Below are 12,530 nucleotides of genomic sequence, written 5' to 3'. Positions count from 1 at the left end.
GGGGTCACTCAACTCATCTCCATGAAAAGCTTCACTTCTTCCATCAGTTCATGAAACTGCTTCAGCATGCGCCCTCGGCTCAGCCATCGCACATCCCAATAATAAACTAAATCACCATATTCTGATTCAAGGTCTTTCAACAGCTCTTTAAATTGGCGGCTATTTAACCCTGTACTTTTAATAAAGTTAAGGTTCAATACTACTACAGACCTAACGTTGTTCAGTCTCACGGACTGCGTGCACAGATTCTCTTGGTGAATGATACAGTGACACACAATCAGCTTACTTGGATCAAGGCTGAGGCGATTCATTTCTTTCTTGGTCAGGCCAACAAGTCCAGTGAATTCGATCTGACACTGTTCTGCTAGAGATAAGCTCAAACAATTTGTTTCTCAGCTTCTTCTATAGGAGGCTTAAGTTTTTTTTGCAATAAGTTCATTCACCGCACAGCTTGCTTGTACAACGCTGTCCAGCTCTTTTCTTGGTCTTGTAAAAACTACAATTCTTTTTAAATGCTTTAATTTTGTCGGCACGCAGTTGTCCCTGAAGTTCTTCTTGCTTGATGTGCTTTGTGTTGTAGTGCCGTTCTAGATTTGATTTTTTCATGACAAGAAACTGCATCGCCACAAATCAGGCACACGGGCTTGCATTTCACCTCCACAAAAAAGTGTCAGTTTTTCATTAAAAACACGACACCCCACATCCACTTTCCTTCTTTTGTTTGCAGTAGCCATTTTTTTTTAACGAAGGAAGTACACGGTAGTAGTAGTAGGAGCACAGAAAGTGTTTTTTTGTTTGTTTTTGGTTTTGTTTTTTTGCCTGGGACAACTGTCTCATGCGTATGGAATGCACAGCACAGCCAGTGTCAGGAAATTACGCTGTCTAGCAACCACGTCATGTGTGTGATGTTCTAAAATTCGAAACATGTTGCTACATATCTAACCTACCTACAACCCCACCGCTAACCCCTAAACAGTGAAAATGCAGACTGCATGCGCACTGTCTTTGCTTTAGTGCTTTTTTTTTTTTTATATTTACAGATGTGTGCTGCTACACCGTGGCAGGTAATGTGTGGTTGAAAACTCTCATCTAGTAAAGCAAGCCTACAGATATGAACTTATTTTCACCATCCAATATGTGTTGCTGATCCTGCTGTCAGATGACTGTTATTGCTAAAGTTGGTGAGAGCTAATCTTCTTTTTTACATGGCTCAGTCTAACCAATTCGTTTGAAACAGAGAAATAGCCTTATGAAAGAATGTGTTTCTGAAATGGGCAGCGGGATGGAGCAGTAAAACAACTGTACCTTGGATGCATGTGGAACCAGCATACTGTCATTTATTATTTTGAAAAGGTATTTTTTTTTTTATTATTACTTTCAGAAAATGGGACCAAGTGATTTTTAATGTACTCTCTACTGGTACCCTGGTATGTATTACATCTCAGCTGTTCATAGACAGGCATAAGGAATACTAATCATCAGACTTAATTTAGAAATCCTTTAATAGTAGTGCTGGGACAAATATTCAAACGAATATTCAAACAAATATTTGACATGTATTCAGATATAAAAATCAGATGTTCGTATTCGCTACAAATAACAAAAATACCTTGCATTTATTTACCATCTCACCAGAATTTGCATGACAGTTTAAAAAAAAAAGGCAAATGAAAAAGATCTCTGTGTGATATGTGAGATTATATATATATATATATATATATATATGACACACACACTCTCACAGGCTCAACACAGGAGTTCTTGAGCCTCTGTTTTACAAGTTTTAGACAACAAAAAGTAGGTTATGTGCGTGCACGCATAGTTGTCTCTATGGAAAGCCATCTGGGACAAAAACACAAACAAAAACACGTTATGCTGCTTAGAGCGAGTCAGAATCTTTTGAAAAACGTGACACTGATCGTGAAATTCATTCTGCACCGTGAAATCTGGTTCTGTTTTGTGTACTTTTTACCCTGCACCAAAATCCAATGAAGTTATATGTACTGTTACAGGTTCCTGATGCAAATGTTAGCTTGTTTCAATTTAAAAAAGAAAGCTTATCATGAACTGGACAGGATTTATTGATTGACACTTGACAACAGCCAATAACTGGGCTCTACTCACTGATTGGTAGACACTGGCATCCGGGGCAGGTTTAGTATGACCTACGGATTTCAACTGGTAGTACTGTCAGGCGAGGTTAAATTAGACCTACATTTTAAAATGTGTACCAAATAAATCAAAGTTCTACAATCATTACTGCAGCGGATCAAGTCAAATAATTAGGACTATTATTGCAAATAGCGATGCAATTTTCAGCGCGTGTCTCCTCAAGTTTGGAAATTCATCTGCACCCACATACAGTTTGTAGAATTCTAGCAGAGGCAGGTTGTTATATTTAGCCTGAAGTTCACTGTTGCTTTGCAGTTCAGTTATTTTGTGTTGAACGTCTTGAGGTACGTCGACTGCTTCAACATCAAAAGGAGTGGCAAAAATGTTTAATTCAAGTTCCTTCGATTTTAGGTCTTGAAATCGCTCACTAAATTTATTAAGTAAATTTGAGCACTCCTTTGCCTACTCCACTGTTGATTTTGGTTTTTGTCCCTGAAGTGTTGGAAAATGCAAATATATATCAAGTAGTAGTATGAGTAGAAAAATACACTAAAAGCACCGCAGGACAAATAAATAAATAAAGAAAGAAAGAAAGAAAGAAAGAAATAGGTCATAAATAAATAAGTATGTCAGTAAGTTCAGAGACTTCACGGTTTCTATTTTTTTAGTCTCTGGATATACTGTCCAGCTACAGACCCGTCCCTAGCTCGGCACTGTCTGTCAATTCCAACAAACTCCGTGGATGCAGAGAGCTGTGTCTAAATACAGACAGGTATTTACACTGCAGAGACAGGGAATGAAGAAAAACAGCATTTCCGAAATAGTTTTTGAGTGACTGTTGCATACAGTGATGTTTAAAACCAGAACTTTTTTTTTTAAATAGAAACAGAAACTCAACAATCATGAGCGATCCTCTGGATTTGTTTCATTTTCTTTTAGTGTTTCTACTTTGTTATTCACATGCTTTTGTTAACTTAAGGGCTTTAAATGTTTTTTTTTTGCCGTTTTTAACTACATGTTCATACTTTGTTACACCACCATGAAATTTAAGATTTTAAATAGCTGAAACCACATGAAATTAAGATTTTTAAAATGTTATTTATGACCGTGAAATTTACGAAAATGTACCATGAATTTAGTAGGGCCCTGCTTTATATATTATATATATATATATATATATATATATATATATATATATATATATATATATATATATATATACACACACACACAGACATGCTCAAATTTGTTGGTACCCTTACAGCTCATTGAAATAATGCTTTATTCCTCCTGAAAAGTGATGAAATTAAAAGCTATTTTATCATGTATACTTGCATGCCTTTGGTATGTCATAGAGTAAAGCAAAGAAGCTGTGAAAAGAGATGAATTATTGCTTATTCTACAAAGATATTCTAAAATGGCCTGGACACATTTGTTGGTACCCCTTAGAAAAGATAATCAATAATTGGATTATAGTGATATTTCAAACTAATTAGTTTCTTTAATTAGTATTTCAGAAAGAAAATAATAGACAAGCATAGTAAAGGTAAAGGCTACAAGACCATCTCCAAGCAGCTTGATGTTCCTGTGACAACAGTTGCAAATATTATTAAGAAGTTTAAGGTCCATGGAACTGTAGCCAACCTCCCTGGGCGCGGCCGCAAGAGGAAAATCGACCCCAGATTGAACAGAAGGATAGTGCGAATGGTAGAAAAAGAACCAAGGATAACTGCCAGAGAGATACAAGCTGAACTCCAAGGTGAAGGTATGTCAGTTTCTGATCGCACCATCTGTCGCTTTTTGAGTGAAAGTGGGCTCCATGGAAGAAGACCCAGGAGGACTCCACTTTTGAAAGAAAAACATAAAAAAGCCAGACTGGAATTTGCTAAAATGCATATTGACAAGCAACAATCCTTCTAGGAGAATGTCCTTTGGACAGATGAGTCAAAACTGGAGCTTTTTGGCAAGTCACATCAGCTCTATGTTCACAGACGAAAAAATGAAGCTTTCAAAGAAAAGAACACCATACCTACAGTGAAACATGGAGGAGGCTCGGTTATGTTTTGGGGCTGCTTTGCTGCGCCTGGCACAGGGTGCCTTGAATCTGTGCAGGGCACAATGAAATCTCAAGACTATCAAGGCATTCTGGAGCGAAACGTACTGCCCAGTGTCAGAAAGCTCTGTCTCAGTCGCAGGTCATGGGTCCTCCAACAGGATAATGACCCAAAACACACAGCTAAAAGCACCCAAGAATGGATAAGAACAAAACATTGGACTATTCTGAAGTGGCCTTCTATGAGTCCTGATCTGAATCCTATCGAATATCTATGGAAAGAGCTGAATCTTGCAGTCTGGAGAAGGCACCCATCAAACCTGAGACAGCTGGAGCAGTTTGCTCAGGAAGAGTGGGCCAAACTACCTGTTAACAGGTGCAGAAGTCTCATTGAGAGCTACAGAAAACGTTTGATTGCAATGATTGCCTCTAAAGGTTGTGCAACAAAATATTAGGTTGGCGGTCCCATCATTTTTGTCCATGCCATTTTCATTTGTTTTCTTATTTACAATATTATGTTGAATAAAAAAATCAAAAGCAAAGTCTGATTTCTATTAAATATGGAATAAACAATGGTGGATGCCAATTACTTTTGTCAGTTTCAAGTTATTTCAGAGAAAATTGTGCATTCTTCGTTTTTTGTGGAGGGGTACCAACAAATTTGAGCACGTCTGTGTGTGTGTGTGTGTATATATATATACGACCCAGGACTCTCAAATGGATTTTTTTCAGCGCGGTTGCGCTATTTTTTTAATAAACACAAAAGGAAAACAAAGCACACAAAATAAACACCTAGCTCTTCTGAGCACTAACTACACACGCAGGAACCTAACTACCACAGGACGGCTAAGCCGTTTCCCTGTTCCACAAAAACTTAACCACACAGGTTTGCACTATACCTTTTCCTCGGGACTGCCAGGAAGCAGAGCACTCCTTTCTGCCTCCTTCTACTTAGCAGGCCAGAGCAGACTGCCTGCTCTCCTTTTAAACCCCGCACCTGGGCCTAATTTCCAATAGCGCCCAGGTGCGGATGATAATTAATAATAAAACAATTAAACAAAACAATAAGACAATTAAGAAATCAATTAGAAAATCAAATGAAACAATAAAGCAACACAAATCAAAACGGTGCATTTCTATTGCAGGGAGGTTTTAACCCCCTCCCTGCTGTCTCTCACAACCCTCTATCTCACAATATATATATATCTATATATATATATATGTATGGGACAGAAATGCCTCACTTAAACCGTGCCCAACTTCCTGAAAAATATTGTGTAGTGATTTTTATATAGATTGTATATATTATATATTTTTTGTTGAGACTTTATGTAGAATGTAATAAACAAGAATCAAAACTGAGTTTTTTTTCTCCTCCACTTTACAATGCCATTTACACGTTTGTTTTATTTGAAGTTGTGGGAGGGGGTGGGAATTCACTGGACGCAAGACAGAAATTTAGTTGGAAACGCCAATTGGCGCACAGATTTATTTACGCCACAACGTGGCACTGTAGCACTGGCTCCAGAGTACAACCAAATACCAGCAATGGTAAAAGGTTGGCCGTTCACTAGTGGTGCACACGTAGGTGCTCAAAATAACAGTACAAACAAAAGGGTGAAAGTAAAAAGGAAAATAAAACACTAACAAAACTACAAAATAATAGGTGCTGCTCTTGCTGCGTTCCCCCACCGTCGCTACCCGTACGGCTCGGGTCTTCAGCCTGCGCTTTGTTATTCTCCTACTATACTATATGAGGTTGTCCAGGGTTTCCCTGCTAACTACACACGTCCTGACATACAGGTACGTGAATACAGATTATTTTCTTTATTTTCTTTTCCGGGTTGGCTGTCTTCCTCAGCCTCGTTTGCCTGTCCTTTCGTAGTTTCTCCACGACCAGGACTGTCACTGTTATTCTTCCTAGATGGGCGGGGCTGAGTTATATTAAAGCACAGTTATATTGGTCAGGCACCCCCACAAGGCCTGCCTCCCGACCACTCAGAGAGAGGGAGAGAACACACCCACACCCAACCTCTCTGTGTCATCCCCATGATTGACAGGCAGATCCTACAGCGCTCCCGACCCCTCCCCTACAGGATCATGCATACGCCAGATAGTCAGTACAGATCTCAGATTATAGAAGTGTTTAAAGTTAAATTTCAGTTTTTGTTTGCTTGTTCACCTACAAAAAGGCACAAGTAAACCTCATGTTATTACTTTATGAAAACATGTCTATGGACACTGTTTACTGTGAAGAAATGGCAATGGCAAGGAATGAAAAAAAAGTATGTGTTGTCAACTTTATGTTCTATTTATTTCAGGAATAAACAAAACAACGTTTAACTTGAACTGCTATTTGGCATCCTTTGTTTTGTAGTTAATTCACTGGGTTAAAGTAAGGCCTACACAATTTATTCTTTACTCCTGGGATAATTTTCTATTTTAACATGTCGCATATTGTAAGGTCTTGCTGTAAAATAAAGGCACACACACAAGGGCCACGCCCTCCTGTCCCTGCTGCTGTTCTGTCTCTGCCTGCGTTCTGAGCAATATAATGGCTTTTATTACTTTTTGAAAAATGAACCAATATTAAAATTGAGCGAATATGCGAACATGAAAATCCTGTGTTTTTGTCCCTGCACTATTTAATAGTAATTTAGTGTTCTAAGTTGTATTTCTCCCGAATGCATTTCTTATATGCACTTGGGACAGGGTGCTACAGGGGGAAAGATTAGTGCTTACACTCTGATGTACTAGCTGTGATTAAAGAAAATACATGTTAGAGAGCTCTTTTGAGGCCATAGTGGTGCTTTACACTTGAGACTCACATAACTGAGAGATTTCATACTCTTACCAAGTTGCTGGTTAAGGTTTGGTTTGCTCTTTTTTTAAGTTTATTTCCCAAAAAAGCATGTCCTTTTTTTACTCCTGAGGTTGCAATTTGGATCAGTGTCTCAATTGCACTGTTTCTTCCCTGACGTGTAGTTCTTATGACAGCTATATCTATAATGCAAGGAACATTGGACTCCTTTTAGGTACTGCAGTGTATTTCTGAGATCACAGCTCATACTTTGAATAGAGGTTTATAAGTTAGCAGCCGTATTACATCTGAGACGTTTAATGCTCCCTATTCACAAAACTTTAACTCATGGCATGAGAAACCTTTTTTTTCAGTTTTGAGGGTTTTAATACAGTTTGGTATTCATGACTGTTGTCACACAACTGACTTAAAAAAAAAACATTCCTAAAATAACTCCTGGGTTAAAACTTTGTGGAAAGGGCCCAGTATTTCAAACTTTGCAAACAAACCAAAAACGCATACCCATTTTCTTTATGAATTGTAAGTTATGTGAATGTGTGTCCTGTGTTTTTTTTTAGGTCAGCAAAGGGTTTCAGTGACCAGTCTCCTGGTGTGTCATGGTTTGCTGATGGTTGGTACTAACTTGGGAATCATTGTTGCTTTGCCTGTCCCTCGATTACAAGGCATACCCAAAGTAACAGGTGAGGTTTTGTGTTGCGTTGTGTTTTTCTAACATTAATTGGTTGGCATATAATAAAAAAAAACAAAGCATTTTGGATTCTGCAACATTGGAAATTTACATTACAACCCTTCAGTATCAATGTTTGCATATAGGGTTTTTATAAAGCATTCATTATTTACTGGTTATCATCTCATACACAATAAATGTCTCTACTTTTTGTTCTGAATGGGTTCTATCCCATGCAGGCTGTCTTGGTTGCAGCTGTAGAAATGCAGCCAGTTGTCATCTCTGAAATGTATTGTGTTCCCCGATAGCCTATGGCAATGTGTATAACTAGGTTTTGGCGTACATCTCAGTTCTGTTTTATTTGTCTTCTGAATCTTTGTGTTCTTCCTGTGTGGCACTCAGAAGAGTAAGATATACACGCCATTCACAGAAGTAATATGTCTGTTTTACATCCAAGACACAATCATTTGTCTAGCCATTGTAAACATAAAGCAATAGCAGCTGTACTGCCAGTATTACAAGTGTGATGATTCTTACTAAATTCAAGATAGTTTCTTATTTATTTCCTTTTTATGTTATACTTTTGTTACAGTAAGGCAGTAGATTTTGGCTCTTCATAAGCCCTTAAATTATTTTAAAAGCTTTTGTTTCTTTTTTTTGTTTGTTTGTTTGTTTTACTGTATCATGTTTAAATTGCTACTTAGGATAATAAACATATGATTTCTTAAAATAGCTTTCAATCAAAATATATACTTTATATAATATGTTCTAGTTTATAGTAGCAAGGGATACACTGACTCCAATTATCTTCTGTGGTGAAAGAGAAGTTAATTAGGGAATTAGGGAACTGGTGTGCCATTAAAAAGAGAATAATTGGAATATTGCCATCCTTCTAGCTTTATAAACTTCCTGGGACTTTATCTGTGAAAACAGCTGCTGGTCTGATAATTGTATTGGTGATGGAATCATTTGAACATGCCGTTTCATTGAGAGATTATGCTGACTTTACCTGTAGCAGTTCAAAATAAGACTGTCAGCCATATTTAGTTTACATAGTTAACATACCGTCTTTGTTATATTCATACTGAAACCAGTGACAGCGAGTTGCTGTTCTTTTTTTTATGTAGACCTTCCTTGCTGTACATTTGGACGCTGCTTGTCTTTTTAATTGAACTGTGTTTTATACAGGAAGGGGAATGGTCTCGTACCATGCTCACACCGGTCCTGTGAAGTTCCTCACAATGGCCGGAGCCGTGAGCAGTAAGAAGCAGAGAAGCACATCGATAAGCAGTGCTTCATCCCAGCCGGAAGCTAAAGATGGAGAACAGAGAAACGATTGCCCCGAGGGATTGTCCTCTTCCTTGGCGATCATTAAAGACAAAGGGGTTTGGCTGGGAGGCTCGACCAGGTCCATTGCTCAACAAAGCAACCTGTCGTCTTCTTCAGGGTCTCTGGCACTGTCTCACGTGTCGCTCGAACACGGGCCGGAGGATGCTACTATTTATGAGCTCCTGAATGACCCAAGCTTTTCACACAGAGGCAAAAGATCCAAAAAGATGACAGTTAGTTCTGTGCTCGTGGTTTCTGGGGGGTTAGGCCACAGAAGAGTGAATAAGAAATCAAAGCAACAGCGGCAGGATGAGACTGTGTCAACAATCATGGTTTGGCAAATTCCATTGCTTAATATATAAAACATATTCTGCTTTCATGAAAGAAAGGGATGAGTTTGCTTACGTTGAAATATCACTGTGACCTAGTCATACAGTCAAGATCTTTATGTGTAATACCTTCATGTTACCCCATTGCGTCACATTATCTTTTTTAATAGGATCTATCTTTAGCCAGTAACTCTTGTTGACATCTGGGGGCGTGCTATTATTCATACTTTTTAAACCTGTTCGGTTGATGTACAAATGCAGTATGCACAGAAGGATCACAAATCACAGTTTAAAAATGCTGCCTCTACATTTTAATATAAGAAAAAAATTTAAAAAAAATAAAAAACACAGGACAATGTGTAACAGGGCTTGAATAATGTTATGCGTGAGTATACGACAACATTGCCAACTCAAATACTCATACCTATTTAGTATTTTCTAATAACGTTACTGTACCTCTGTGACAGGCTGGCTGGGCAGTGACGTCAGACAGAAGCAGGAACTGAAAACACTGACACCAGGCACTGCAGTTTCAAAATAATATTAAGACGCGGCAGCGCCGTTTATTTAAATACAAAAATAAATCAGATATTTTTAACACAAAAACACTTGCTCACAGAGCAAAATAAAAATGTTAAACAAAAATAATCACAAACACAAAATAAACTGGTCAGGCTGGGTAATCACCTTCACTGAACCTACGGTAAGTTTTAGCTCTTTGATTCTCCACTCACTCTCTCGTTCCTCCTCTGAATTCCCACCTTGAGTGCAGTGAGCTGCAGGCTTTTATGCAGGTGACCATCTCCCGATTTAGCAACATATTAATCACTTAATTAATTTGGGAGTTGGCCACCTTCTGCACGAAGTTATTAATTATTCCTGGCAGAGGACATGCACTAATCTCGCCTCTGCCAGAACACGTTTTTAAAAAAACAAAACAAAACCGCACGGCGCCTCGCCGTCATAAATAATAAATACATAAACAAATACAAAATAACACGGGCGGAGGGGGAAACCCCGTTCTAAAATAAAGAAATATATTTAAACAGCAGGGCTTACTACCGCCCTGCTGCAAGCTCTTTAAAATGGTACTTCATTTACTTTGTGCTTGGGTATGATACTGCTTTTCTCAGCTGGAAGCTAAGGGCCCGACTCACTAACCAATAGTTGTGCAATATGTGTTTTGGGAGGAACTGTAATTTTCAAGTCTGTAATACTAAGATTCTTGGTAGAAAAATGGGATTTGATAGCTTTGCATTGAATATTTGGTCATTATAAGGAATTAATTAAAGAATACTATGCTTTTTCACTTTCCAGATAATGTTTTCTACAAAGATAGACTAACTTTTGATATACTTTTTATAACCTTTTATATTATTATTATTATTATTATTATTATTATTATTATTATTATTATTATTAGAAAACTCACTTTAGGAATTAAACCAATGATGGCTGTGCTACTGTTGGCTTAAAGGCTTTTTTTTTAGTACCATATACTGTAAGGGTACAATGAACTAAACAAGATAAAGGAATATAGTTTACCACCTCAGTGTTTAAAAAGCGTCGGACATCTTTATATATAAATACATACATACATACATACATACACACACATGTATTTGATATGGAGTATTGTCGGGGGGGGGACGACTATATTCCTATATCTATATTCCTGCATCTTGGCCTTTTATATTACATATACTGGTTGTTTCAGATATAAATGTAGTATGTAATATAATTACTTTGCATGTAAATCTGTTCATAAAGATTAATATCAAAACAAAAAAATAAAGCCCAATTAATGTTAGTATTTACATTGCTTAATTGATTGGACTGTGTTTTCTTTGGCCTCCTAATAGTGACACTGCTATATATATGTTGTATTATTTAATACCATAATCAAGGTGTACTATGGCATAGTTCTGATTTGCATTTGTATTTAATTTAGCTAAAAAAAAAATTTTTTTTTTATTTTAAACCCTAGGGTAAGATTTGTGGAAGTTATTTCAACTATATGTTGTGCTTTTGATAAAAATAAATAAAAGAACTAGAAAATAAATGTGATATACGAGAAAAGATATTACATTTGTTTGGACAATACACCCTTAAGGGAAGCATTATTTAACATTATACAGCACTACTCTCCCGTTGTTTGTATTACATGATACACTCAACAATCATGGAAGGCAGCAATTTAAAGGTAATTTAAGTACCCCTTAAGTGATTAAACCATGAGGTCATGCTATTGTAAAGTATGTACTTTTCACAATGTCTCCCATGGTTTTCTAATTTAAACATATTACATACTGTTCCTGTATGCAGTTTGACATACCCTTTCCCTGTTATCCAGTCATTTATACAGTTACAATAATAATAATACACATATCTGACATGGTTTACGTCAACACAACTAACACATTGTTTTCTGTTTCTTCAAATGTTTCTTGTTGGTGTATTGCAATGGCCCATGCCAAAATACATCTTACCTGAAATGAGGAGTGTTGATCACTATTTTTAACTATATAGAAGATTTGGCCAGTACAAAAGCGAGGGACTTTGCATGTATTAAGGTTTAAGGGATTATAAATATACACATTTTGTTTATTATGTGTTCTTATGTTCATATACTTGAAGAATTTGATAAATATAATTTCTAGTGGCCTCTGAAAAAAAATATGACTGGTTAAAAGTTGGTAAACTAAAAGGAAAAAGAAGTCCTGCCTTATAAAAGAGCTTGCAGGGTACTGTACAAAGTGTGCAGCTCAGCAGGTAATAAATAAACCAGTTAAAACGCCCTTCCAGTAATATTGACAATATCACTGGAAGATTTCAAACATAAGGTAATTTGACTTGATAGTAACCTAAAGCAAAACCAAGAAAGCAACTCTATATTAATCCCTTTATTTTACTAGAGATCCCTACATCTAATGGTTTTGTACCCTGTGGTTTAATTTTGTATTACATCTGTTTTTGCACAGACCAGATGTATGGTCTTGTCAGTTCTAATTGGTAATTGGTTCATGTGTAGTTTGATAAATGGAGCACTCTTACCCCAAAAGGTAAATCCTTCATTTTCATTTATTGGTCAAGTGTCATTTTAAGGCTAATTTTAACAAGAATACTTTATTATAATACTTTGATATATATATATATATATATATATATATATATATATATATATATATATATATATATATATATATATATATATATATA

At 36.7% G+C, this 12,530-nt stretch overlaps 1 protein-coding gene across 2 annotated transcripts in view; it reads left to right on the top strand.

The window, feature by feature from the left end:
* Nucleotides 1–11,106, top strand: part of LOC117411363 (rho guanine nucleotide exchange factor 10-like) — an 88,154-nt gene extending 77,048 nt beyond the window's left edge. For both annotated transcript variants that reach the window (XM_034018747.3, XM_034018746.3), the window contains exons 28-29: nucleotides 7,544–7,666; nucleotides 8,842–11,106. In XM_034018747.3, the coding sequence (XP_033874638.3) occupies nucleotides 7,544–7,666; nucleotides 8,842–9,344 (626 nt within the window). In that variant the 3' untranslated portion in view covers nucleotides 9,345–11,106. The remainder of the gene's footprint in view (nucleotides 1–7,543; nucleotides 7,667–8,841) is intronic.
* The last annotated feature ends 1,424 nt before the right edge of the window (nucleotides 11,107–12,530 follow it).

The sequence above is a fragment of the Acipenser ruthenus genome, chromosome 6, assembly GCF_902713425.1.
Source record: "Acipenser ruthenus chromosome 6, fAciRut3.2 maternal haplotype, whole genome shotgun sequence".
Lineage (NCBI taxonomy): Eukaryota > Metazoa > Chordata > Actinopteri > Acipenseriformes > Acipenseridae > Acipenser > Acipenser ruthenus.
This window is presented reverse-complemented; position numbering and strand designations above follow the sequence as displayed.